This window comes from Somniosus microcephalus, chromosome 2 (genome assembly GCF_052327205.1).
Source record: "Somniosus microcephalus isolate GS21.2 chromosome 2, FLI_Smic_1.0, whole genome shotgun sequence".
Classification (NCBI taxonomy): domain Eukaryota; kingdom Metazoa; phylum Chordata; class Chondrichthyes; order Squaliformes; family Somniosidae; genus Somniosus; species Somniosus microcephalus.
The window spans coordinates 313,925,105-313,951,048 of NC_140988.1; the positions used below are offsets into that span (position 1 = coordinate 313,925,105).

At 44.5% G+C, this 25,944-nt stretch overlaps 2 protein-coding genes across 2 annotated transcripts in view; both read right to left on the reverse strand.

Moving 5' to 3' along the window:
- Window positions 1-1,110: 1,110 nt before the first annotated feature.
- Window positions 1,111-13,502, reverse strand: LOC147123522 (E3 ubiquitin-protein ligase TRIM62-like). The gene is made up of 6 exons (XM_085974049.1): window positions 13,171-13,502; window positions 4,382-4,477; window positions 3,628-3,861; window positions 2,740-2,762; window positions 2,263-2,378; window positions 1,111-1,752 (listed from the first exon to the last, which is right to left on the reverse strand). The coding sequence occupies exons 1-6, from the start codon at window positions 13,354-13,356 to the stop codon at window positions 1,205-1,207; spliced, it is 1,203 nt and encodes a 400-aa protein (XP_085830175.1). The 5' UTR covers window positions 13,357-13,502; the 3' UTR covers window positions 1,111-1,204.
- Window positions 13,503-19,988: 6,486 nt separating this feature from the next.
- sigmar1 (sigma non-opioid intracellular receptor 1) overlaps window positions 19,989-25,944 on the reverse strand; it is a 35,662-nt gene continuing 29,706 nt past the window's right edge. The window contains exon 4 of the mRNA XM_085974079.1: window positions 19,989-25,319. Coding sequence (XP_085830205.1) covers window positions 25,090-25,319 — 230 coding nt within the window. The 3' untranslated portion in view covers window positions 19,989-25,089. The remainder of the gene's footprint in view (window positions 25,320-25,944) is intronic.

Here is a 25,944-nt window from a genome sequence, read left to right on the forward strand (position 1 = left end):
CCACACGCTGGGAATCAATTGGCCAATTAGGTGAAAATTGCACGAAAAGCGGCTGACATGCCCCCAGCCCGCCCCAATGACAAAAATCGAGCCCCAAGTGTTTAAATGTGCCTCGTGAATTATTCTTGACATGGTGTCTGGTCAGCCAGTTACAGATGGTTAATAACCATAGTCTGTCTCTGCTGCATTAGCTGATTTCAGCAGAGGAATTTTAGTCCTGCGAGTGTCAGTTCATTTGGGGGAAGGGACGATTGGTGAGGAAGAGTCTCTGTCCGTTCACAAAGCCCCTAAGTTCATGTTTTAGAGACGCTGAATTTAACCAGCAGTGGTGAAAAAAGCCCAGTACGGTTTGCCTTTCATGAACCAGTTCCTTATCCCATATGATGGGAAGGGGAAGTTGGAGTTTCTATTTGTACTTTTAATTTCAGCTTGCTGTCACAAAGCCCATGCACATGAAAACCACTTGACCCAACCCCACCTCATACCCTGGGTGCATTGTTCAGTTGCACAGACCACCTTTACAACACAAGTTATTCCCCTTTTCACAGTCCAAGATTCAGGGTTCTTGCTTTCCAGTGGTTGCTTGACCCGCTGTACTGTGAGTGTGTTCTGAAGTTGAGACTGTGTTTTTCTGGACTCTGTCTCCCCAATCTCTTTGTTGGGAACCCCCCCCTGGCCGGTGGGGTTGTGAGCGTTACAGGTCAGGAATGGCCCAGGTTCCACCCCTGGTTTGTGCTACATTAACTAATCTCCACGGGGCAGTGGCATAACAATTGTCTGCAACTCTCCTGAGTTAGAAACAGTGAAAAATCAGTTCTGGCTCCTGATCACGAGCCCATGGCTCCTGCTAAATGCTTGTGTGTGCGCATGCGTGCGTACATGAGAACAAGATTGTGCTTAGCTGAGATGTCCCCTCCATGGTTGAATATCCTAGCGGCAATTATTGTCTGGGCTCCCACATCCAGAATGGGCCGCTTGGCTGAAGTAGTGGGAACCTAAAGAGTGACAACTCCAAGCAGGCTAGAGCTGGGCGAGGGGGGGGGGGGGGGGAGGGGAGTGGGGAGGTGGGGGGGAGGATACTGGGGGAAGTGATAGAGTCCTGGTCACAAATAATAGTAGCATCAACAAAAGAGAGCAGGAACAAACAAAGAAACAGAGACACACACCATCAAAGCAAAGCTTTATTCAATTTCCAATTGTGACATTACATATTCAATTTGAAAACAGTGAGTCGCTGGTCACCCGGGGCCTCCTTCTCCATTATGCATGGGCTGTACAGAGGTAGAAGCTGATCTGTGAAATGGGCTCGGAAGATGTGGAGCGTTTGCATGGTCTCAGCATCCAAGAATGACACCACCCCACCCTCGTAGTCCACGTAGATACCAATTCGGCCTGGTTTGCGCTGGACCTTGAGCTGGATGTCAGGCTCGTCGCAGGCCTCATAGCGACAGCCATCTCGCAATGTCAAACACCAGATACCCCTGCTGGGCCCGTAGACGATATCCCCATGACGAGGTACAGAACTGTAAGCAACCCCCAGATCCCACTTGGCCTTCTTGCCGACGGTCACTTCCCAGTAGTGTTTCCCTGTAGAAAATGCCTCAGCGCCGAGAACACAAAGGCAGGTGTTGAATCGACCATGTGTGTAAACAACTGGCAAAGCTTCACGACGAGGAATCACTGACCGCCGGTTCATCGAGATTTCAAGATGAGGGTGAGAGGTCGAAGGGTCAAGGGTGCAAGCTTCAGGCACTGAAGGGAAAACACAACAGAAATTGGTCAGTGAATGTCAGACAGCCAAAATGGGGATCTTATCAAAGGCCGCCCTCAAAGTAGTCCATATTCCCTATTGGAATTTGAGATGATGGGTGTTACACTGAAGTCTATATTCCCCATTGTGTGCTGATGAAAGTCCCAATGCATTCTAAGTGGGTAAAATCTCTCTTGGGGAGGGGTGGGGGGGGGGGGTGTTGTAGTATAAAATGGGAGATAGTGCATCGGCAGACCGAGTTATACTCCGCCCAATTTTCTTTTCCATTGACTTCAATTCGGCCTCATTTGCACTGGACCTTGAGTTCTGATGGGAGTTACACTGCAGTCTGTAGATCCTAGAGTCCGAAGACCCTAATAGAGAGTGTTTGTTGAATGTTTTCCAGAATTGAGCTACTGCAGCTCGCCCAGAGTGAGTGTCAAGCGTGGCCTGAAGAGCAGGGAGTTAGAATTCTCACCAGCAGAAGCTGGGACTAAAAATAATTCAATTACCTGTCTGAATTATTTGAAACATCTTCTTCCAAACTCTGTATTGCAATGGGCCATAAAATTTCTCAGCCTCAAAACGTACAATGGGATCATTCACAGTTTCACATGGACAACTGGGTCTGCAATGAAACAATCAACTGGATTCATGCTAAGAAAACATGGGAATAGCTTCAATGGAAAAATCAAGGAAGAGGGAGAGTGAGAGAGTGTGTGAGTGTGTGAGTGAGTGAGTGAGTGAGAGAGAGGGAGTAAAAGAGAATGGCCGAGAGAAGGAGACCGAAATAGACAGGCAGAGACAGAGAAACATATTGAGGGGAGACAAAGGGTGTGAGAATACAAAGGGGGCGCAAAGTACATAGACAAAGACAGACAGAAAAACAGAGACAGAAAGACAGAGATGGAAAAAGAGAGAGAAAGACACAAAGAGAAAGGCGTGAAACTGAAATGAAACAAAATACGTAGGTTATAATTTACTCTCACCCATCAGAGGAAATGTTCAGCACCTGAAACATAAAAATAATAAATTGAGAAAAGTGGGAGTGAAATGTTGAAAAAGCCTTGGTGAATGCACCATCTTCTGACTTAGCCTTCTCAGACATGCCCATCCCCATTAACCATCTGGGAGGAGCAACTGACTGAAACGCAGCACAATGCTGCCTGACAGAGAGAAAGTGCTGCAAATACTCCGCATCATTTACACTGCCACTGAATTAGATCAGAACATCACACCTGGGCTCAAATCCAGCCCAGAGGGGATCAAAATCACTTCTCTCTGATGAGGGACTAGGTGGGACAGTCTGATCCTGTTCTTTCATACACATATTTTTTTTATTGCATTTATTGCCAATCCTTAGTTGCCTTGAGAAGAGGATGGTATTCTTCTCCTTGAACCGTGGAATTGCTTGTGGTGATGGTACCTCCACAACAGCGTTAGATAGGGAATTTCAGGTTATTAACCCAGCAAGGATGAATGAATGGAGATAAATGTCCAAGTGAGAATGCTGTATGACTTGGAGAGGATAGTGTTCCCACAACACCCGAGATTTGGGCTCAAATCCAACCTAGGCAAAGACAGCGAGGGTCTCCTTTCTCTGATGGTACGGGGAGTCAGATGCTGAATTTTCACCTCTTGAATGGGGGACATGATTCAAGCCAAATTCTGATATCAGAGGTGCTGCAGGGCTCTTCCTCTCCTTTTGTGAGCCCTCCATTCCCACGTTAACTAACCCAGAAGCAACATCTGACGCTAAACAAAATGGTAGGTGCAGAAAAGACGTCAAAACATTTTTGTTTCATTTCTTTTCATGAATGGGTGAAAGGGGGCAGAAAGAAAATGGGCATACGCCCTGAGGCCCATAAATTGGTTACCTTCAAGATGTCACTCAGGTCGGTGGTCTTCAGTGCCGCGTGGAGGGGATCCACCAGCATCCTCAGATGTTCAGCCCTCTGCAAGCATTCCGCCTTCAGCCTGCCCAGCTCCTCCAGGGCATGCCGTGCCTCGGCGGCTATCGACTCCATCAAAGCCTTCTCCTCCGAGTCTAGGAAGCTCCGCAAGGCGGAAAAATCATCTTGCACCTGGCGCTGGAGCGCCTCAGCTTCCTCCTGGAAAAGCTCACAATTTAGGTTCCATCTGAGGGGCAGGTATTCAAATGCACCAAGGGATCTGATCTCCCACTCTCAGCAACCCACCGTTGCCCCAGTCATAATCTCCTGCCCCTCCCCTCAGGTGAAAAATAATGTGATAATCCCTCCCCCACAATGTCACAGTGGCTGAACACCCCACCTAGAGCCAAAAGACCTGGAAGAGCCCAGGTGCCATTCCTAGTCTCTGCTGATTTAGCTGAGGCACTATAATTGTCCTAAGTGCCCCTGGGTATTAGGGAAGGATGAGAAAAGTCAACCAGGATTCACGTTCCTAATCACTGCAGGAAAGTGTGTGTGAAACTCGGCTGTAATGTCCCCTCCTACAGTCAAATATCCTGCTGCCACTCGTTGTCTGGGCTCACATGTGAAGAATGGACCACTTGGGTGAGGTACTGAAGGTTGGCCTGCACACATGGTACCACTTCGGGCGTGGACAGGGAAAGAAACAATTTACCTGTGCATTCCCAGAATTCCTTACCTTGGCTGTTGTTGTGTTTCGCTCAATCTCCTCCAATCTTAAAGTCTGCTCCGAACTCTCTGCCTCTAACTCCACCGAGCGTGCAGACAGCAATTCCTGTTTAAAACAAAAATTCACTTGAAAATTTTGGTGGGGAAGAACATTACCCGCAAGCATCAAGGAGGCGCCACTTACAGTTCCTGAAAACCAGGCCCAGTTCTATCCCCAGGCTGTGCTGAGTCACTAGATCTCACCCAATGTGGTACTGAGCCAAAAAGAGCAGAGAGGGCCCAGATTCAATTTCTAGTCTGCGTGGAGACATCTGAACTCACCCGGCATGGGACCGAGCACTACAGAGCAGGAAGGGCTAGGTTCCAATCCTGTGCTGATTTAGCTCTGGTGGTATGGTGACATACACACATCAATCTGGGAGCACCTTCGCCATGCCATAACAACTAATGGTTCAGGCAGCAGGTCCACCACAACCTTTTCAGGGCATCTAGGGAGAGGAAATTAATGTGGTCTTTCCAGAATTGCCCACATCCATTGAGTGACTGGCAGCAGGAGGAGGTTGTAGAGTTTAAGGCACTGGGCAAGTGGAGCTTGTTGTCAGACAGGATGCTGGTGCCACCTGCTTTTTTGGGGGGGGGGGGGGGGGTGGGGGGGGGTAAGTGAGGGGGTTGGGGAAATTTTGGTACACGTGTTATACAATAGTTCCCAAAAAACAGCCTACAGCAGTGGAGGACTTCTAGAGGGAGGTAAAGACGTGAGGTTGATTTTCTAAAGGGGTCTGGGACCCCTGGCTTCATTGTGTTAACTGAAAACATGATTAGCTGAGTTTGAGATCATTGTGTGTTAACAAACTCAATGCCATTATATTTCCCACTATAAGCACTACATGTCATTAGCTAAACACCTCAAAGAAAGTTAAAAACAACAGACCCCAAATTCCAGTCTAGGCCATGGCACAACTGTAGTAGATCTCCAGTCAAAGGACCAGAAAATGGGGCTGAATCAGGTTGCTCCTGGATTCCATTCTGTTTGGAGGGAGGCCATGGTTAAATCTCTGCCTGCCCCCCCTTGCAGTCATGGGGACTTCATAGGGAATTATTGGGTTACCCAAGCAATTCTACCCTTAAAAGACCTCAGTGGGACACACCAACTGAGGCCCCAGAAAAGGTAACAGAGAGGGTGGATGAGGGCAGTGCAGTTGATGTTGTGTATATGGACTTTCAAAAGGTGTTTGATAAAGTACTATATTAGGCTTGTTAGCAAAATTGAAGCCCATGGGATAAAAGGCGCAGTAGCGGCATAGATACAAAATTGGCTAAAGGATAGAAAACAGAGCATTGTGGTGAATGGCTGCATTTTGGACTGGAGGAATATAGTATAGGAATATATTCTGGAGTACACAGTAGAGTTCCCCAAGGTTCATTACTAGAACCACTGCTGTTTTTGATATACATTAATGACTTGGACTTGGGGGTATAGGACACAATTTTGAAATTTGCAGATGATACGAAACTTGGAAGTGTAGTAAACAGTGAGGAATATAGCAATAGACTTCAAGAGGACATAGACAGGCTGGTGAAATTCAACTCGGAAAAGTGTGAGGTGGTACATTTTGGTAGGAACAATGAGGACACCCTCCATCATGTTGTGTGGCCCTACCACCGTGCTAAATGGGATAGATTCAGAACAGATCTAGCAGCTCAAAACTGGGCATCCATGAGGCGCTCTGGGCCATCAGCAGCAACAGAATTGTGTTTCACCACAATCTGTAACCTCATGGTCGGGCATATTCCTCACTCTACCATTACCACCAAGCCAGTGGATCAACCGTGGTTCAATGAGGAGTGTGGAAGAGCATGCCAGGAGCAGCACCCTGCGTAGCTAAAAATGAGGCGTCAACCTGATGAAACTACAACACAGGACTACATGCATGCTAAACAACGGAAGCAGCATACTATAGACAGAGCTAAGCAATCCCACAACCAACGGATCAGATCAAAGCTCTGCAGTCCTGCCACATCCAGTGGTGAATGGTGGTGGGCACTGAAACAACGGGAGGAGGAGGCTCCATAGAAACATAGAAGATAGGAGCAGGAGTAGGCCATTCGGCCCCTCGAGGCTGCTCCGCCATTCAATGCGATCATGGCTGATCATCCAAATTCAGTACCCAGTCCCTGCTTTCTCCCCATATCCCTTGATCCCTTTAGCCTTAAGAAATATATCCAACTCCTTCTGGAATATATTTCATGAATTGGCCTCTACTGCCTTCTGTGGTAGAGAATTCCACAGGTTCACCACTCCCTGGGTGAAGAAATTCCTCCTCATCTCAGTCCTAAATGGCTTACCCCTTATCCTTAGACTATGACCCCTGGTTCTGGACTCCCCGACCATCGGGAACATCCTTCCAGCATCTATTCTGTCCAGTCCTGTCAGAATTTTATAAGTTTCAATGAGATCCCCTCTCATTCTTCTAAACTCCAGCGAGTACAAGCCCAATCGACCCAATCTCTCCTCATACGTCACTCCTGCCATCCCAGGTATCAGCCTGGCTGAACTCCTTCCATGGCAAGAACATCCTTCCTCAGATAAGGCGACCAAAACTGCACACAATACTCAAGATGTGGTCTCACCAAGGCCCTGTACAACTGCAGCAAGACATCCTTGTTCCTGTACTCAAACCCTCTCGCTACGAAGGCCAACATACCATTTGCCTTCTTAACCACCTACTGCACCTGCATGCTTACCTTCAGCGACTGGTGCACAAGGACGCCCAGGTCTAAATGCACTTCCCCTTCTCCCAATCTATTGCCATTCAGATAATAATCTGCCTTCCTGTTTTTGCCACCAAAGTGGATAACCTCACATTTATCCACGTTATATTGCATCTGCCATGCTTTTGCCCAATCACCCAACCTGTCCAAATCATACTGGAATTTCTCGGCATCCTCCTCACAGCACACACAGCACCAGCTTTGTGTTGTCTGCAAATTTGGAGATATTACATCTAGTTCCCTTGTCTAGATCAATATATAGTGAATAGCTGGGGTCCAAGGACCGATTCTTGTGGTACCCCACTAGTCACTGCCTGCCACTCGGAAAAAGACCCGTTTATTCCAACTTTTTGCTTTCTATCTGCCAACCAGTTCTCTATCCAAGTCAATACCTTGCCCCCAATCCCATGTGCCTTAACTTTACACGCTAATCTCTTATGCGGGACCTTATCAAAAGCCTTCTGAAAGTCCAAATACACCACATCCACTGGTTCTCCCTTATCTATTCTACCAGTTACATCCTCAAAAAATTCCAGTAGATTAGTCAAGCATGATTTACCTTTTGTAAATCCATGTTGACTTTGTCCGATCCTGTCAAAGTGCTCTGTTATTACATCTTTTATAATGGACTCTAGCATTTTCCCCACTACCGATGTCAGGCTTACCGGTCTGTAATTCCCCGTTTTCTCTCTACCACCTTTTTTGAATAGTGGGGTAACATTAGCTACCCTCTAATCCATGGGTACTGTTCCAGATTCCATCGAATGTTGGAAGATGATCAGCAATGCATCTACTATTTCTAGGGCCACTTCCTTAAGTACCCTTGGATGTAGATTATCAGGCCCTGGGGATTTATCGGCCTTCAATCCCATCAATTTCCCGAACACCATTTCCCTACAAATACTGATTTCTTTCAGTTCCTCCCATTCATCAGACCCTATGTTCCCCGGCATCTCTGGGAGGTTATTTGTGTCCTCCTTTGTGAAGACAGAACCAATATATGTATTTAATTGGCCTGCCATTTCTTTGTTCCCCATTATAAATTCCCCTGATTCTGACTGCAAGGGACCTACGCTTGACTTCACCAATCTTTTTCTCTTCACATAGCTATAAAAGCTTTGAGTCAGTTTTTATGTTCCCTGCAAGCTTACTCTCATATTCTATTTTCCTCTTAATTAATCCCTTTGTCCTCCTTTGTTGAATCCTAAACTGCTCCCAATCCTCAGGTTTACTGCTTTTTCTGGCCAATTTATATGTCCTCTCCTTGGATCTTATGCTATCCCTAATTTCCATTGTTAGCCACGGTTGAGTCACCTTTTTTGTTTTATTTTTATGCCAAACTGGGATGATGAACAAATTCTGTAGTTCATCCATGCGGTCTTTGAATGTTTGCCATTGCCTATCCACCGTCAACCCTTTGAGTGACATTCCCCAATCAATCCTACCCAACTCGCGCCTCAGACCATCGTAGTTTCCTTTATTTAAATTCAGGACCCTCGTCTCCGAGTCAACTACTTCATTCTCCATCTTAATGAGCTTGAGCACAGAGCTTGGAGACAGAGCTAGGTTTAATCGCAATCGGAGCGGATCGCAAGCGGAGTGCAAGAATTTGGTGATAGGAATCAGTGGAGAGGAGGTAGGCGGTTTCTCACGTCCAACTCAAAAGGAGGACTCTAAGTTACGTATCTAAATATCTAATATATAGTTTCTTTGTGTTTATTATCTCAGTGGTTCTTGTTAAACTTGAGTAAAGTTTTGTCTTTTTTCTCTCTAAGTTAGGTCAGTGGGTTAAACTAAAGTTTAGATAGTAGCCTATTAAATAGAGGCACGGCAGGGCACCCTAGTCCCATCGAATGCACATCCTGTGCCATGTGGGAAGTTCAGGATACTTCTCGTGTCCTGGACAACCACATGTGCAGGAAGTGTTATCAGCTGGAGGAGCTCGAGCTCCGGGTTTCGGAGCTTGAGCAGCAGCTGGCATCACTGCAGTGCATCCAAGAAGCTGAGAGCTTTGTGGATAGCACGTTTCAGGAGGTAGTCACCCCGCAGCTTAAGAATTTGCAGGCCGAGAGGGAATGGGTGAGTGACCAGACTATTGACCAGAAACTTAACTGGACCAGCCACATAAATACTGTGGCTATAAGAGGTCAGAGGCTAGGTATTCTGCGGTGAATGTCTCACCTCCTGACTCCCCAAAGCCTTTCCACCATCTACAAGGCACAAGTCAGAAGTATGGTGGAATACTCTCCGCTTGCCTGGATGAGTGCAGCTCCAACAACACTCAAGAAGCTCGACACCATCCAGGACAAAGCAGCCCGCTTGATTGGCAGCCCATCCACCACCTTAAACATTCACTCCCTCCACCACCGGCACACCGTGGCTGCAGTGTGTACCATCTACAAGATGCACTGCAGCAACTCGCCAAGGTTTCTTCGACAGCACCTCCCAAATCCACGACCTCTTCCACCTGGAAGGACAAAGGCAGCAGGTGCATGGGAACACCACCACCTCCAAGTTCCCCTCCAAGCCACACACTATCCTGACTTAGAAGTATACTGCCATTCCTTCATCATCGCTGGGTCAAAATCCTGGAACTCCCTATCTAACAGCACTATGGGAGTACCTCCACCACACAAACTGCAGCGATTCAAGAAGGTGGCTCACCGCCACCTTCTCAAGGGCAATTAGGGATTGGCAATAAATGCTGGCCTTGCCAGTGACACCCACGTTCCATGAATTAATAAAAAAAAGACAATGCAAGCTAAATGGCATAATTTTAAATTGGGTACAAGAACAGAGAGACCTGGGTGTGTTTGTGCACAAATCTTTGAAGGTGGCAGGACAGGTTAACAAAGCAGTTAATAAATCATATGGGATCCTGGGATTTATAAATAGAGGCATAGAGTACAAAATCCAGGAAGTTATGCTAAACCCATATAAAACACTAGTTCGGCCCCAGCTGGAGTATTGTGCCCAATTGTGGGCACCACACTTTAGGAAGAACGTGAAGGCTTTGGAGAAGGTACAGAAGAGCTTTAATACAATGTTCCAGAGATGAGGGATTACAGTTATGTGGATAGACTAGAGAAGCTGGGGTTGTTCTCCTTAGAGGAAAGAGGGCTAAGGGGAGATTTGATAGAGGGGTTTAAAATCATGAAGGGTTTAGATAGAGTAAATAAAGATAAACTGTTTCCAATAGCTGAAGGGTCGATACGAGAGGACACAGATTTAAGGTGATTGGCAAAAGAACCAGAGGAGACATGAGGGAAAACTTTTTATATGCAACAAGTGGTTAGGATTTGGAATGCACTGCCTGATAGGGTGGTGGAAACAGATTCAATGTTAGCTTTGAAAAAGGAATCGGATAAATATTCGAAGGAAAAAAAATGCAGGGATATGGGGACAGAGCCAGGGAGTGGGACTAGCTGGATTGCTCTTTGAAAGAGTCGGCTCAGACTCGATGGGCTGAATGGCCTCCTTCTGTGCTGTAGTATTTTATGATTCTATAAATCTCCCGTTACACTGCCCCATCAAACATTCCCAGGTAAGGCACAATATGGTAAAAACAGAAAATGTTGGAAACACTCAGCCGGTCAGCCAGCAACTGTGCTCCCTCTACACTGCCCCAACAAATACTCCCCTGCTACACTAATTACTTTCTACAGCTGTGCTAAGCTGGAGTACGGTCTTACCTTGTGGCATAGAACAGGCTGAGTTAGCAGTTATGAATGTGCAAAGTTATTACCCCTCGCCAATTTCAATATTGTATTGGATTGTTCCTTTTACAGAGAGAGGGGACACTGAAAAACAGAGAGACGGCAAGATGAAGCAGAGAAAGAGCGTGTATGACAGATGTCAGGTTGAGAATACAAGTGAGAATCAGGCTGAATATAGAAAGTTCAGAGGGGAAGTGAAAAAGAAAACTAGAGGGGCAAAGAAAGAGCATGAGAATAGATTGGCAGCTAACATAAAAGGGAATTCAAAAGTCTTCTATAGGCATATAAACACTAAATGGGTAGTAAGAGGGGTGGAGCTGATTAGGGACCAAAAAGGAGACCTATGCATGGAGTCAGAGGACATGGTTGAGATACTAAATGAATGCTTTGCATCTGTCTTCACCAAGGAAGAAGATGCTGTCAAAGTCATAGTGAAAGAGGTGGTAGTGGAGCTACTGGATGAGATAAAAATTGATAAAGAGGACGTATTAGAAAGGCTGTCTGTACTTAAAGTTGATAAGTCACCAGGACCGGGTGGGATGCATCCTAGGATGCTGAGGGAAGTTAAGGAGGAAATCACGGAGGTACTGGCCATAATCTTCCAATCCTCCTTAGATACGGGGGTGGTGCCAGAAGACTGGAGAATTGCAAATGTTACACCCTTGTTCAAAAAAGGGTGTAAGGATAAACCCAGCAACTACAGGCCAGGCAGTTTAACCTCAGTAGTGGGGATGCTTTTAGAAACAGTAATCAGGGACAAAATTAACAGTCACTTGGACAAGTGTGGATTAATTAAGGAAAGCCAGCATGGATTAGTTAAAGGCAAATCGTGTTTAACTAACTTGATCGAGTTTTTTGATGAGGTAACAGAGAGGGTTGATGAGGGCAATGTGGTTGGTGTGGTGTATATGGACTTCCAAAAGGCATTCGACAAAGTGCCACATAATAGGCTTACCAGCAAAGTTGAAGCCCATGGAGTAAAAGGGACAGTGGCAGCATGGATACGAAATTGGCTAAGTGACAGGAAACAGAGAGTAGTGGTGAACGGTTGCTTTTTGGACTGGGGGGAAGGTATACAGTGGTGTTCCCCAGGGGTCGGTACTAGGACCACTGCTTTTCTTGATATATATTAATGACATGGACTTGGAAGTACAGGGCACAATTTCAAAATTTGCAGATGACACAAAACTTGGAAGTATAGTGAACAGTGAGGAGGAGAGTGATAGACTTCAAGAAGACATAGATAGGCTGGTGGAATGGATGGACATGTGGCAGATGTAATTTAACGCAGAAAAGTGCGAAGTGATACATTTTGGTAGTAAGAACGAGGAGAGGCAATATAAACTAAAGGGTACAATCCTCAAGGGGGTGCATGAACAGAGAGACCTGGGGGTATATGTTCACAAATCGTTAAAGGTGGCAGGGCAGGTTGAGAAAGCGGTTAAAAAAGCATACGAGATCCTAGGCTTCATATATAGAGGTATAGACTACAAAAGCAAGGAAGTTATGATGAAATAACAACAGAAAATGCTGGAAATACTCAGCAGGCCAGGCAGCATCCGTGGAGAGAGAAACAGAGTTAACGTTTCAGGTCTGGGACCCTTCATCAGAACTGGAAAAAGCTGGAGATGTAACAGATATTAGGCAGGTGCAGAGAGGGAGGGGAGGAAGGAATAGAAAGAACACCCTGTACTTTTGTAAGAGGCAAGAAAGATAAAATGTTGCAAATGGGAATGGCAAAAATCATACTGCATGAAAAATGGGGGCAGGGATAATTATCTGAAATTGTTGAACTCAATGTTGAGTCCGGCAGGCTGCAAAGTGCCCAATCGAAAGATGAGGTGCTGTTCCTCGAGCTTACGTTGAGCTTCAAGTTATGATGAACCTTTATAAAACACTGGTTTGGCCTCAACTGAAGTATTGTGTCCAAGCCTTAGAGAGGGTGCAGAAAAGATTTAGGAGAATGATTCCAGGGATGAGGGACTTCAGTTACGCGGATAGATTTGAGAGGATGGGGTTGTTCTCCTTAGAGCAGCGAAGGTTAAGAGAAGATTTGATAGAGGTGTTCAAAATCATGAGGGGTCTAGACAGAGTAGATAGAGAGAAACTGTTCCCATTGGCGGAAGGGTTGAGAACCAGAGGACACAGATTTAAGGTGATTGGCAAAAGAACCAAAGGCGACATATGGGAACCTTGTCTGTACTTTCAACTTTATGTCACTCATTGTACAGGAAGCACTTTCGGACCTTTCCGAGACATGTGCTATAGCACTAAATAAACTTAAGTTGTGTGTTTGTGTGCAGTGACCTACTTTCAGCTCACTTAACGCCTCTTCCACCGCCACCACCGTGTGCTCTCGGTGGGACCCCATAATCGCACACTTGCTGCAGACTCTCAGCTTCTCCACCCTGCAGAAATACACCAGCTTCTTGCCGTGCTCGGTGCACCGCCCGACCTCCCCATGGACTCCACGGGAGGCTTCTCCTTCCTCGTCCATCCTCCAGCTCCGTCTCCAACTTCAATCTTTTGCCAAACACAAATCCTTTTTAAACGGAAAAAGTCAAGCCTTCGGTGCCTCAAGACGGAAGCGGCATATTGTAAGGAAAGTCCCAGTCTATTGCCTGATTGACAACAGAGTTATTCAACCAGAAGACACTTTGCCTAATAAGGGAAGTGAACAATGTGACGGACACCGAGAGCAGTCAATAATATTGCAGCAGGAGGGTCTTCCTCAAACATCTGGATTACATCTTAAAGTTAGGCCACTCACTTTCTGTACTAAAAATATTGAATTATCCGCTAATTTGAATTACATAGCAGAAATAACACAGGAATGTGAGAATTTCGTGGTAGAAAATTGATTCAGCAATTTTGAATCAAGAGCCATAGACTGTATTCATCCAAGAAAGAGGCAGAGGAAGAGGGAAGAAAAGAGAGAAAGAAAAACAAATGATTTGTTTCTTGTCCAGGAAGATTAGAGGACCTTCTCCATACATGGGAGTCTGAGAGATGGGTTATTGAAGCCTCCCCAGATACTGGAGTGTGAAACAGAGTTTAGAGAAGCCTCCCTGGATATAGATGTGCGAGAGAAGTGTTATGGGATCTTCTCCAGATACAGAAGTGTGGAGAGGTGTTAGAGGGACCTCCTCAGATACAGAAGTGTGAGAGAGGGGTTAAAGAAGCTTCCCAGATGCAGGGTATATGAAGGAAGGAATAGAGAAGCCACCCCACATACAAGAGTGTGGCGAGGGAATAGAGGGAATGTGTCAGATATCTTCTTCCAAGCCCACTGCCTACGATACTGAGATCAGCTGGTAGGACTTGGAGGTTGGTGTGTCCCTGTAGCAGCTAGGGAGTTTCGGCTCTCTCGATGTTGGGAGGTGTTGCAAGCATCTGGCCTGCATGTTTGCGGTTTAGAAAGTTGAAGTCTGGCTGGGAGCACGATAGGCCTCACCACCCTATTTTCTTCATTATTTATGCTACTTTCTTGCTCAATTTGGGGCGAGTCAGTGGAGTAAAAGTTAGGCCACTTTCTCAGATTTTGTGACATTGGTCACTCCCCCGAGTATACCTTATGTGCCGATGTTTTGCAATGCACCTTTTACTGCCCAATATCTAGGTAAATGATAGTGTGACCCAAGGATCACAACAGAGAACCCTTACTCTGTACACTGGTTGTTGGAATGTATCAGGCTCTGGACTGTGAATTCTCCTCTCATCGAAAGCAGACTGGATAAACTCCCATACCGAATCATTTCAAGACTCAATCTCTGAACCAATAAGTGGTTTTACGGAAACATAGGAACAGGAATAGGCCATACGACCCCTTGAGCCTGCTCTGCCATTCAATAAAATCATGGCTGATCTTCAACCTTAATTCCACTTTCCTGCCCGATCCCCATATCTCTTGATTGCTCTGCCATTCAATTAGATCATGGCTGATCTGTGTCTTAACTCCATTTACCCGCCTTAGTTCCATATCTTTTAATACCCTTATCTAACAAAAATCTATCAATGTCAGTTTTTAAATTTTCAATTGACTTAGCCTCAACAGCTTTTTGGCAGAGAGTTCCAGATTTCCACTAGCCTATATGCGAAGAAGTGCTTCCTGACATCACTCCTGAACGGCCTAGCTCTAATTTGAAAGTTAAACTTGTTTAATCATCTTAAACAACTCAATTAGATCACCTCCTAACCTTCTATACTCAAGGGAATACAAGCCTAGTCTATGCAGCCTGTTCTCCTAATTTAACCCTTTTAGCCTCAGTATCATTCTGGTGAATCTGCATTTCACCTCCTCCAAGGCCAATTTATCCATTCCTGAGGTGTGGTGCCCAGAACTGAACCTAATACTCCAGATGCAGTCTAACCAGAGCTTTATACAATTGTAACATAACTTCCACCCCTTTGTATTCCAGCCCCTTCGTGATAATGGCTACATTCCATTAGCCTTTTAAATGATTTTTTTGTGCCTGTCCACTAGCTGTTAGAGGTTTTTTGTACATGGACCCCTAAATCTTTCTGCTCCTCCAGTTCCTAGCTTCTTATCATTTAGAAAATACTCTGATCTATCTTTCTTAGGCCCAAAGTGGATGACCTCACACTGCCCCATGCTGAACTCCACCTGCCACAGTTTTGCAGTTTTTCTTTTCCCAGAGAACAAGTTGCAGGCTAGTGCGGTGAATGCTGTTTCACTGTATACCTTCAACAGAGTGCTGGACCTGTATCTGACTGGGGCAGAGATCACATTGTACAAGAGGTAGGTACCCTGTAATATAAGTCAGGGTCAATGTGGTCTCCTGGACTAGTTTTGATCAACCTAAAGGGGTCAGAGAGGAATTTTCCAGTTTTGTCCCCCCACCCCACCCCACCCCTGCCAAGGTTATCCGATTTTTTGTCTCTCCCTGGAGATTACATAGCTCCAGGTGGGTAGGGAGTGCCTATATCATGATGAATAAGGCATTATGACTGTATAGGATAGGCGAGGTGGACCAGTTGGTCTTGTCCAACATTTTCATGTTTGCCTGAAGGTACCAATCAGAGGTCAGTATTTGTAGTACAACTGCCTGCTTAGCATCACTTAGATAAAAAGTTGAATGTCAAGTGAAATGGAAGCAAGACTTGCAGATGTGTGCTACGGTTGTGTGATAACCATTGGAGGCATGTGAGATCTCGAAAATAAGCGAGCCAAAAATCTAATTTCCAGGAATACTAAACTATTTTGTCTCTGACACCCCACACGGCACTGATCAAGTGCACTGCACGATCCTGGGTGGTGTGGCGCTTATTGGTGTTATGGCTGCACCCTAATTTTTAAAAAATTGTTCATGGGATGTGGGCGTCGCTGGCAAGGCAAGGAGTTATTTCCCATCCCTAGCTGCCCTGGAGAAGGTGCTGAGTTGCCTACTTGAACCACCGCTGCAGTCAGTGTGGTGAAGGTACTCCCACAGTGCTGTTAGGGAGGAAGTTCCAGGATTTTGACCCAGCAATGATGAAGGAACGGCGATATACTTCCAAGTCAGGATGGTGTGTGACTTGGAGGGGAATTTGGAGGTGGTGGTGTTCCCATGCACCTGCTGCCCTTGTCCTTCTAGGCGGTAGAGGTTGTGGGTTTGGGAGTTGCTGCAGTGCAACTTGTAGATGGTACACACTGCAGCCACGGTACGCCGGTGGTGGAGGGAGTGAATGTTTAAAGTGGTGCATGGGGTGTCAATCAAGAGGGCTGCTTTAATAACAGAAAATGCTGGAAAAACTCAGCAAGCCAGGCAACATCCGTGGAGAGAAAATAGAGTCAACTTTTCGGGTCAAACCCTTTGTCAAGACTGAAAATGCACAGGAAATGAAATAGATTAAAAGGCCAGGCTGGGAGAGAACAAAAGAGAAGTGAAGAGACATTAAGAGGTATTCAAAACGAGACGAGATGGTGGTAGGACCAGTGGAGACAAAAGACGGCTCTAGATTAGGTGTGAAATGCGCTGGCAGAATGAGAGACAGCTGCCATGTGGGAGAGAAAAAAAGAGGGGGGGGGGGGAAGAAAAGGGCCAAAACAAAGGTGTGGATAAAAAAAAAGTAAAAATGTAATGGGGGCCGAGGTTATGATCTGAAATTGTTGAACTCGATATTGAGCCCGGAAGGCTGTAAAGTGCCTAATCGGAAGATGAGGTGCTGTTCCTCGAGCTTACGCTGAGCTTCCGTGGAACAATACAAGAGCCCGAGTACAGTGAGGTCTGAGTGGGATGCTTTGTCTTGGATGGTGTCGAGCTTCGAGTGTTGTTGGAGCTGTACTCATCCAGGCAAGTGGAGAGTATTCCATCACACTCCTGACTTGTGCCTTGTAGATGGTGGAAAGGCCGCAGAATACCCAGCTGCTGACCTGCTCTTGTTGCCATTGTATTTATGTGGCTGGTCCAGTTAAGTTTCTGGTCAATGGTGACCCCCCAAGGATATTGATGGTGGGGGATTCAGCAATGGTAATGCCATTGAATGTCATGGGGTGGTGGTTAGACGCTCGCTTGTTGGAGATAGTCATTGCCGGTCGCTTGTGTGGCGCAAATGTTGCCTGCCACTTATCAGCCACTGAACGTCGTCCAGGTCTTGCTTCATTATCTGAGGAGTTGTGAGTGACACTGTGCAGTCATCAGCAAACATCCCCACTTCTGAACTTATGATGGGAAGGAAGGTCATTGATGAAGCAGCTGAAGATGGTTGGGTCTGGGACACTGCCCTGAGGAGCTCATGCAGCGATGTCCTGGAGCTGTGATGATTGACCTTCAACCAACACAACCATCTTCCTTTGTGCTAGGTATGACTCCAGCCAGTGGAGAGTTTCCTCACTCATCATCATCACCACCCCCCCACCCCCGATTCCCATTGACCAGCTTTACTAGGGCTCCTTGATGCCACACTCAGTCAAATGCTGCCTTGATGTCAAGGTCAGTCACTCTCACCTCACCTCTGGAATCCAGCTCTTTTGTCCATGTTTGGACCAAGGCTGTAATGAGGTCTGGAGCCAAGTGGTCCTGGCAGAACCCAAACTGGGCATCAGCGAGCAGGCTATTGGCGAGTAAGTTCTGCTTGATAGCACTGTCGACGACACCTTCCATCAATTTGCTGATGATTGAGAGTAGACCGATGGCCAGATTGGATTTGTCCTGCTTTTTGTGGACAGGACATACCTGGGCAGTTTTCCACATAGTTGGATAGATGCTAGTGTTATAGCTGTACTGGAACAGCTTGGCTAGAGGCGCGGCTAGTTCTGGAACACAAGTCTTCAGCACGGCAGCCGGGATGTTGTCGGGGCCCATAGCCTTTGCTGTATCCAGTGCGCTCAGCCATTTCTTGATATCACGTGGAGTGAATCGAATTGGCTTAAGACTGGCTTCTGTGGTGGTTGGGACCTCAGGAGGAGGCTGATGTTTGCATTCATGTGCTGGACTCCACCATCATTGAGGATGGGGATATTCATGGAGCTTCCTCCTCCTGTTTGTTTAATGGTCCACCACCATTCACGACTGGATGTGGCAGGACTGCAGAACTTTGATCTGATCCATTGATTTTGGGATCGCTTAGCTGTCTATAGCGTGCTGCTTCTGCTTTTTAGCATGCATGTAGTCCTGTGTTGCAGCTTCCCCAGGTTGCCACCTCATTTTTAGGTGCTGCACCTGGCATGCTCGTCTACACTTCTTGTTGAACCAGGGTTGGTTCCCTGCCTTGATGGTAATGGTAGTGAGGGATATGCCAGGCCATGAAGTTACAGATTGCGGTGGAATACAACTCTGCTGCTGCGGCCGACTGCCCACAGCGCGTCATGGATGCCCAGTTTTGAGCTGTTAGATGTGTTCTGAATCTATCCCATTTAGCATGGTGGTAGTGCCACACAACACGATGGAGGGTATCCTCAGTGAAGACGGGACTTCATCTCCCCAATGACTGTGCAGTGGTCACTACTACTAATGCCGTCATGGAAAGATGAATCTGTGACATGTAGATTGGTGAGGATGAGGTCAAGTAGGTTTTCCCCTCATGTTTATTCTCTCACTACCCGTCGCAGGCCCAGACGGGCAGCTATGTTCTTCAGGACTCAGCCAGTGGCGGTGCTACCGAGCCACTCTTGGCGATGGACTTTGAAGTTCCCCACCCAGAGTATATTCTGTGCCCTTGCTACTCTCAATGCTTCTTCCAAGTGGTGTTCAACATGAAGGAGTACTGATTCATCAGCTCAGGGAGGACAGTAGGTGGTAATCAGCAGGTTTCCTTGACTATGCTTGACCTGAAGCCATGAGACTTCATGGGGTCCAGAGTCGATGTTGAGGCCTCCCAGGGCCAGTCCTTCCAGACTGCATACCACTGTGCTGCCACCTCTGGTGGGTCTGTCCTGCCTGTGGGACAGGACATACCCAGGGATGGTGATGGAGGAGTTTGGGACATTGATTAAAAGGTATGATTCTGAGAGTATGATTATGTCAGGCTGTTGCTTGAGTAGTCTGTGTGGCAGCTCTCCGAATTTTGGCACAAGTCCCCAGATGTTAGTGAGGAGGACTTTGCAGGGTTGACTGGGCTGGGTGTGCCATTGGCGTGTCCGGGTGGTCCGTCTGGTTTTATTAGTTTTTCGTAGCGTTTTTTTTTACAACTGAGTGGCTTGCTAGGCCATTTCAGAGGGCAGTTAAGAGTCAAGCACTTTGCTGTGGGTCTGGAGTCACATATATAGGCCAGACCAGGTAAGGATGGCAGATTTCCTTCCCTAAAAAGGACATTAGTGAACCAGATGGGTTTTTACGACAATCTGATAGTTTCATGGTCACCATTACTGATACTAGCTTTTTATTCCAGATTTATTTAATTAACTGAATTTAAATTGTTAGGAGTATTTCACCATACTTCTAACATTGTCAATGGTAATAGGTTTTGAGGGGTCACTATGTAAGCTACTCATTATAGATTACTTAGCCCTGTTTTAACCAGTGTTGGTAGAGATGATCCAGTTAAGCTTCTGGTTAGTGGTTGCATCAATTATGCAACCCAAGCTCAAGGAGACAACGTAGCTCTTCATTAGCAAGCATTGTCCTCATTTACCATGGTTTTAGCTGATAAAGGCATTACATATGTGGAACATTGTCATTAAATGTACCATTTATTAAAGCAGATTATATTTTTATTTTTAATGCTTGTCCCATCAAATACATAAATACTTTTAATTCAATTTTTCAAGACAATAGATATATTTTAAGACAAACTGATTTACAGTATGCTAAAATCTGACGCTTTCAAAGAGACTAGAATATACTTCAATGAATAATTGTGTAAGGCTCTTGGTGGCACTTTACATAATTAGCAACGATATTTTTCCGACTTTTCAACACAATTTTTAAAGTTACAAAATAAGTTTTACAGACAGCACTTTAAAAGCTTCAAGTCAGAGCCAATGATATTTGAATATCTTTACCTTATCTCTACTGTACAGAAGGACATCATATTGCAAGCATCTCTCACAGGGCACTACAAAAGTTTAAAGACTCAGTCATGTGTTTAATGTTAAGGCATTTTTCCTTAAGAAAAACCTCCCATAAGCAAATTTTAGAATACACATTTTTTTTTAGGGTGTGGGTAAAATTCACAAATGACATTGTATTGAACAGAATCTTGTTCCAAGTTCAAGTTAGGGGTTTGCCTAACCACCGTAGTACCAAATTCCTTTAGCAGCATTTAAAAAGGAGCTGAATGATTTAACTGGGGCACAAGTAAAGATCTTTCCAAGAAGACTAATTGAATGCTAAATGGAAGACTATTTGACTGTACAGTCCCTGCACTTACAGTATGCTATCGGAGTAACATATGTACTTTCCTGCAGAGCTTCAAACTGCCTCCTCCAGATGTCCCCAGTCTCCAAGGTCAGATGTGCCAACAATCTTCCACATGTCCTTGGATGGGAATCAGTCACAGAAACTTAGTGAGCATATAGTAAGGAGAAATGTACAGCTCCAATTCCCAGGGTTAGTGTTCCAAGATAGTATTCAATGTGAAAAGAGGGGAAAGGTGATTCATTCTTTTGAAGCTCTTATTGATAGAACTATTACAATGATTCTGCTGCAAATAAATATTACTATATAGCAAAGACTTGGCCCCATTAGGATATCCCCTTTTTTCCAATCATAAACCATTTACAGAAGTGGTTGTCTATACACTTTAAAATGTTGATTGTAATGAAAGAGAAAGCAACATTTACAACACAACATTTAATATGCAGTACTTTCAATAAATTTTGGGGACAGGGCAAGACAGCAATCTAACTTCTCTCACTAAAAGTGTAATATTACTACAGTTGTCAAGGGTAGGACTACAAGACAATGGCAATCAAAAAATCATAGTTTAGTGAAAGGCCACTTACTCCTAACACTCGTAGTTATTTATGTCTGGCCGTAATAGATCAATTTTCTTCAAATACAAACAGTAGACTGGAACTAAAATAATCTTTTCACTATTTGAGGACTATTTCCAAAAGGGGATGAGTTTGATTAAAAAGCAAATGTCATTGCCATATCAGAAGACACCAAGACAGGTTATATTTTAGTTGCCTCTCACTACCTGTCCCAACAAATAAGACAAAAGTAAAATACACAGAAAACCCAAAATCCTGTAGGTTGCCCCCACCTCCCAAAAAAAGCACTTAACTTCAAGCCATTTGGCTGATTTAGTGGAATTCCTCAGAGCTTTATTTTGTTTTATATACAATTAGTGCAATAATTTTATTCTGTAATTTTGGAAGCTTAGCTTTATTCTATATGCAACACATTTTCTGAATTTGCTTTCATCAGCAGCACTCTCACCTGCACTGCCTAACAGCAGGCCATTTAAACCAACAACAAGAGCGGTTTACTATCAGAGAAGACACAAAGGCCTCGATTTTAACTCCCCGTCTGGTGGAAACTAGCTAAAATGGAGTGGAGAGGGTTTACTCACACCTTTCTCGCCCCGATCTGACTGACTGTAAATTTACACCGACGGGATCCTCGTTAAATATGCAGGTCAGGCTCTGAGGAAGTCATTGGGGCCTGATCTGCCATTTTAAACAGAGGCCTGAGCGGGGGAGCAGTGATGGCTTCCCCACCAGGCCAAATCTGCCGGGAACTGGATCAAGGGCCAGAAGCAGCAAATTTTAAAACATATTTTAAATTAAGTTTCCTTGTGGGCCAGGATCCAGGCAACCTTGTGCCTCGCTTGCCCTGGGCTTCCACCCCTCCCCAGAATGTGATCACCACTGGATCCCAGTGGCAGCCTCCTGTAGGCTGGATTTCTGCTCCCACCCGCCAACCAGGCAGTGATTCCTAACAGGTTTGGGCAGGGGTTGGCCTGAATATGTAAATGAGGCACAGGGCGTCAAAATCTCTCCGTGCCTTGGTACGCGAGTTTGTCGCTCGCCCAGAACCACCCGCATGCACCGATCCCACCTCAACTTAAAAATTGAAGCTAAAGTGTCAGCAGAGCAGTCAAAATTAATCTGAATGTAAAATAAAAACAGAAAATGCAGGAAATGTGCAACAGGCCCATCAGCACCTGTTGGAGCAAAAACAGGTCAACGTTGTGGGTGGTGTTCCTTTTGTAGAATTAATAAAGGGAGGCAGGAGAGCTTCTTTGTGAAGCTGACCAAAACAGAAAAACGGGATATAAAAAACAGCTGGAAGGTCAAGTGTACAGTAACAATTTGCCAAGAACTTTTCAGGTATCAGTTGTAAATTTCAAGTGAAATTAGTTAATTTTGTACAATAAACAGTTTAAGTCATCAGTTTTTGTTAACTAAAATACTCAGTGCTTGAAAAAAATGCTCACATACCATCACAATCCATGCACTGTTTTTGTCCAAATGTACATGATCAACAGATGGTATTCTACTTAAAACACTAAGTTCATTAAAACAAAATGCACATTTGAATTTACATATTTATCCCGAGTTCATGCATACAGTAGAGGATTCCATAATTAAAATTTAAGTTTTATTTTAAATTGACCCCAAACCAGAAGCAGCATATTTTAGACACAAGTTTTTGTGTTTATATGAAGATGAATTTGAACTTGAACACACTGACCCCCCAAAAAAAGATATGCCTTACTAATGGACTTTTTTAAAGCTTTCCGATCTACGAGTTGAACTGGGGCGAAGATGTCAAGAGTGGATGATCACACTTATAGCGCAAACAATGAATGATAACCTCTGTTGGCGATTAATTCAATTTAGAAAAAAGATTTGGTTAGAGATTTTCTTGGCAAATATTTTGAATTTTGATGACCAAAGGAGCTACATCATCATCATGGGTACTTTGCATCCAAATATGCTGACTAAACACACTACAAATCTTAGAGGAGCTCAAGGACAATACAGTTAGCTGTTACTTTCCATACAAACTACTGTACTGCAAAATGCATACTGGCTCCAGGAGCACAATAATTTTTGTACATGATGGCAAATTTTCATTTACCGTGTGAATTTAATGATTGAAAGAATGGCCTTGAAAAGCAGAAAGGAAAGGTCAAATGTCAAATATCTTATTCAGTGAGAAAAGGACCAAGTTCTGCTCAAGGTGGCAAACATTTTTTTGTTGCAAAGTAGAAGCACTCTGTAAATAAAGTTCACATTTGGGCCAGCTTTGTTCTTCATGTTGGTTTCAAGTGCCTAACCCATCAAATGTGAACAAATTTGTGTGGACGGATGTATAGCAGCATTGTGCATGCAAAATGTGTTTTTTTTTTTTAATTTTAAAAAATTGATATACTATGACTTTTGAAATAGACTTACATATTTATATTCAAACTTGCAACAGAGTGGCTTTTTTTTTCCCAAACTGACCTCAAAACATCAGGGATCAATATTACCTTCTAAACAGAACGGTTCAAGTTTGTGGTAGTTGTGTGAAATTCTGAGTTGATCCTAAAGCTAAGAAACAGGTTGTGAACAGGTTTTCAGAAATGGAGAATCCCCTCTAAAGGGTTTCTCAGTTTGTACTGAGAACACAACATGTCAGAAGACAAACAAGAATTTCAGTTTGCAAAAATAAGCACATTATCTGCAAAACCAGCATATATCCATGCAAGAAACCATGATCATTACATGTTATCCACAGGCTGGGTGATAAAAGATTTGCTACTGTTCTTGCTGGTAGAAATACCACTAACCAATTTCCTCAATTAAACATAAATTATCCGATGCAAAATGTCCATCTACTGAATGGTTTTCCCATCCTTTTCTTTCGCTATTGGCAGAAAAAATGCTGGGAGAACTAGTGGTAATTCTACCTAAATAGAGATGAGCTAGCACCATCGCCAACCTGCACCTTTGTGAACCTTAATAGCTTTCTTACTGACACTAGGAGAAATACAAGGGGTCAATTTTCACTCCCAGATGGTGAGTGGTCAGCCGTCTGGGAGCGGTAGCACGGAGGCCTGGCCGATTTTAACTGACGGGCCACATTTGCATGCCACTAGCCGACTAAAATGGCCGGGAGGTTGCCATGAAGCGACAGCCCAGCCATTAAAAATCGGGCAGTTCGGAGGCTGCACCAGGGACAGTGCACCTTATCACAGCTGTCACACTGTTTCAGTTTATAAAAATATTAAAAACTGGACATTCAAATAGGATTAGGAAAAATGACGACTGTGGCAATGAGTGTGTACAATATTACGAGTACACAAAATTAAATAATTAAACCCCAGTAACAATCTAACCTGGTAATAAATTTGTGTAAATCTGTCTGATTCAATGGTTTGGATTTGCAGAATTAAACATCTAGTTGACCGATTAAATCTAAAAAGGAAAGGTCTTTTACTGTCAGGTTTAGATTAAAGTAATAACATGTTAAAGTCTCATCTAGAGGGGTTGAAAAATAACCCATGTTCATAGCCCTGGACTTCTCAATTTAGCATCCAAACTAATTCTGAAAGATTTAGCAAAACATTGATGTCTAAACTGACACCACACCACAAGTGAGATTATGTAAACGGTCAAAGATCTATTATTCTATACTGTTGATTTTGTCTTTTACGCAATACTTGAAGTGATGCTCAATTTAGAATAGAGTACAGAAAAGGTTGGACTTACTTCTGAAAAATTGTTGTGGCATATAAAACAAATAAGTAAAGTTTTCAGGACTAATGAGCATTTTCAACCCCGTTAGGTAATATAAACTGATGTCAAATAGACACCAATAAAAATTTTAAACTACAAAAGGGTCGCCACCCAGCTTCAAAAGAATCCAGCTCCTGCGAGGTATGTATTGGCTTCCAGAATCAGTGCTTTTGTGTAGACGGACATCGTATAGTAAAGAGTAAGAAAATCCTGTGTGCTGAAGATCGTATCAGACAGTGCAAACCCCAACACTGATGGAATAAAGCCTCGACCATATTCAACCATCCAAGTCCCGCCGCTCCAGCGAACGGATGTGGCCTCGCCCATAGAATGGACTATAGTGTCACCTGTGGGAATAAAAAAACAAATAAGAGTTAACCAAGTGGGTGCGGGACTGGAATCACAGAACCATACGGCACAGAAAGAGGCCACTCAGCCCATCGTGTCTGTGCCAGTTATAGGTCAGAATGGTAAGGCCGGCAGTTTCCTTCCTTAAAAAGGACATTAGTGAACCAGTTGGATTTTTACGACAGTCTGACAGCTTCAGGGTCACTTTTACTTAAGCTAGTTTTTTTATTTTCAGATTTAAAAAAAGGAATTCTAATTCTCAAACTGCCATGGTGGGATTTGAGCTCACATTCTCTGGATTATTAGTCTAGGCCTCCGGATTACTAGACCTGTAACTTTACCACTACACTATGGTACCCCATAGAGCACTGCCTGTCCAGTCTAGAAGCATCTGTTTCAAACTTTTGTAAGCTATTTTAGAGGTAGACAACTTAGCAGGAGGGAGCTGAAATCTCCTGGGAATGCCCGAGCTGTGGATAACTCCGCCAAATCTAAAAATCGACATCTCTGCTTATGACAGGGTTCTGTATGATGTAGAAGAATGTTTAATAGTTTAATCACCCTGCTGGTGCCCGTTAGGAGCACATTCTTCCATCCACATTTTTCTTTGCAAAGCTGGGATAC

Excerpts from the sequence above, each read along its gene's own strand:
- LOC147123522 (XM_085974049.1), bottom strand. The coding sequence starts at position 13,356 with ATGGACGAGGAAGGAGAAGCCTCCCGTGGAGTCCATGGGGAGGTCGGG. Across the intron at positions 3,862-4,381 it reads GAAACACAACAACAGCCAAG|GAGGAAGCTGAGGCGCTCCA; the intron begins GTAAGGAATTCT and ends GAGCTTTTCCAG. Across the intron at positions 1,753-2,262 it reads GTTTCAAATAATTCAGACAG|TGCCTGAAGCTTGCACCCTT; the intron begins GTAATTGAATTA and ends TTTTCCCTTCAG.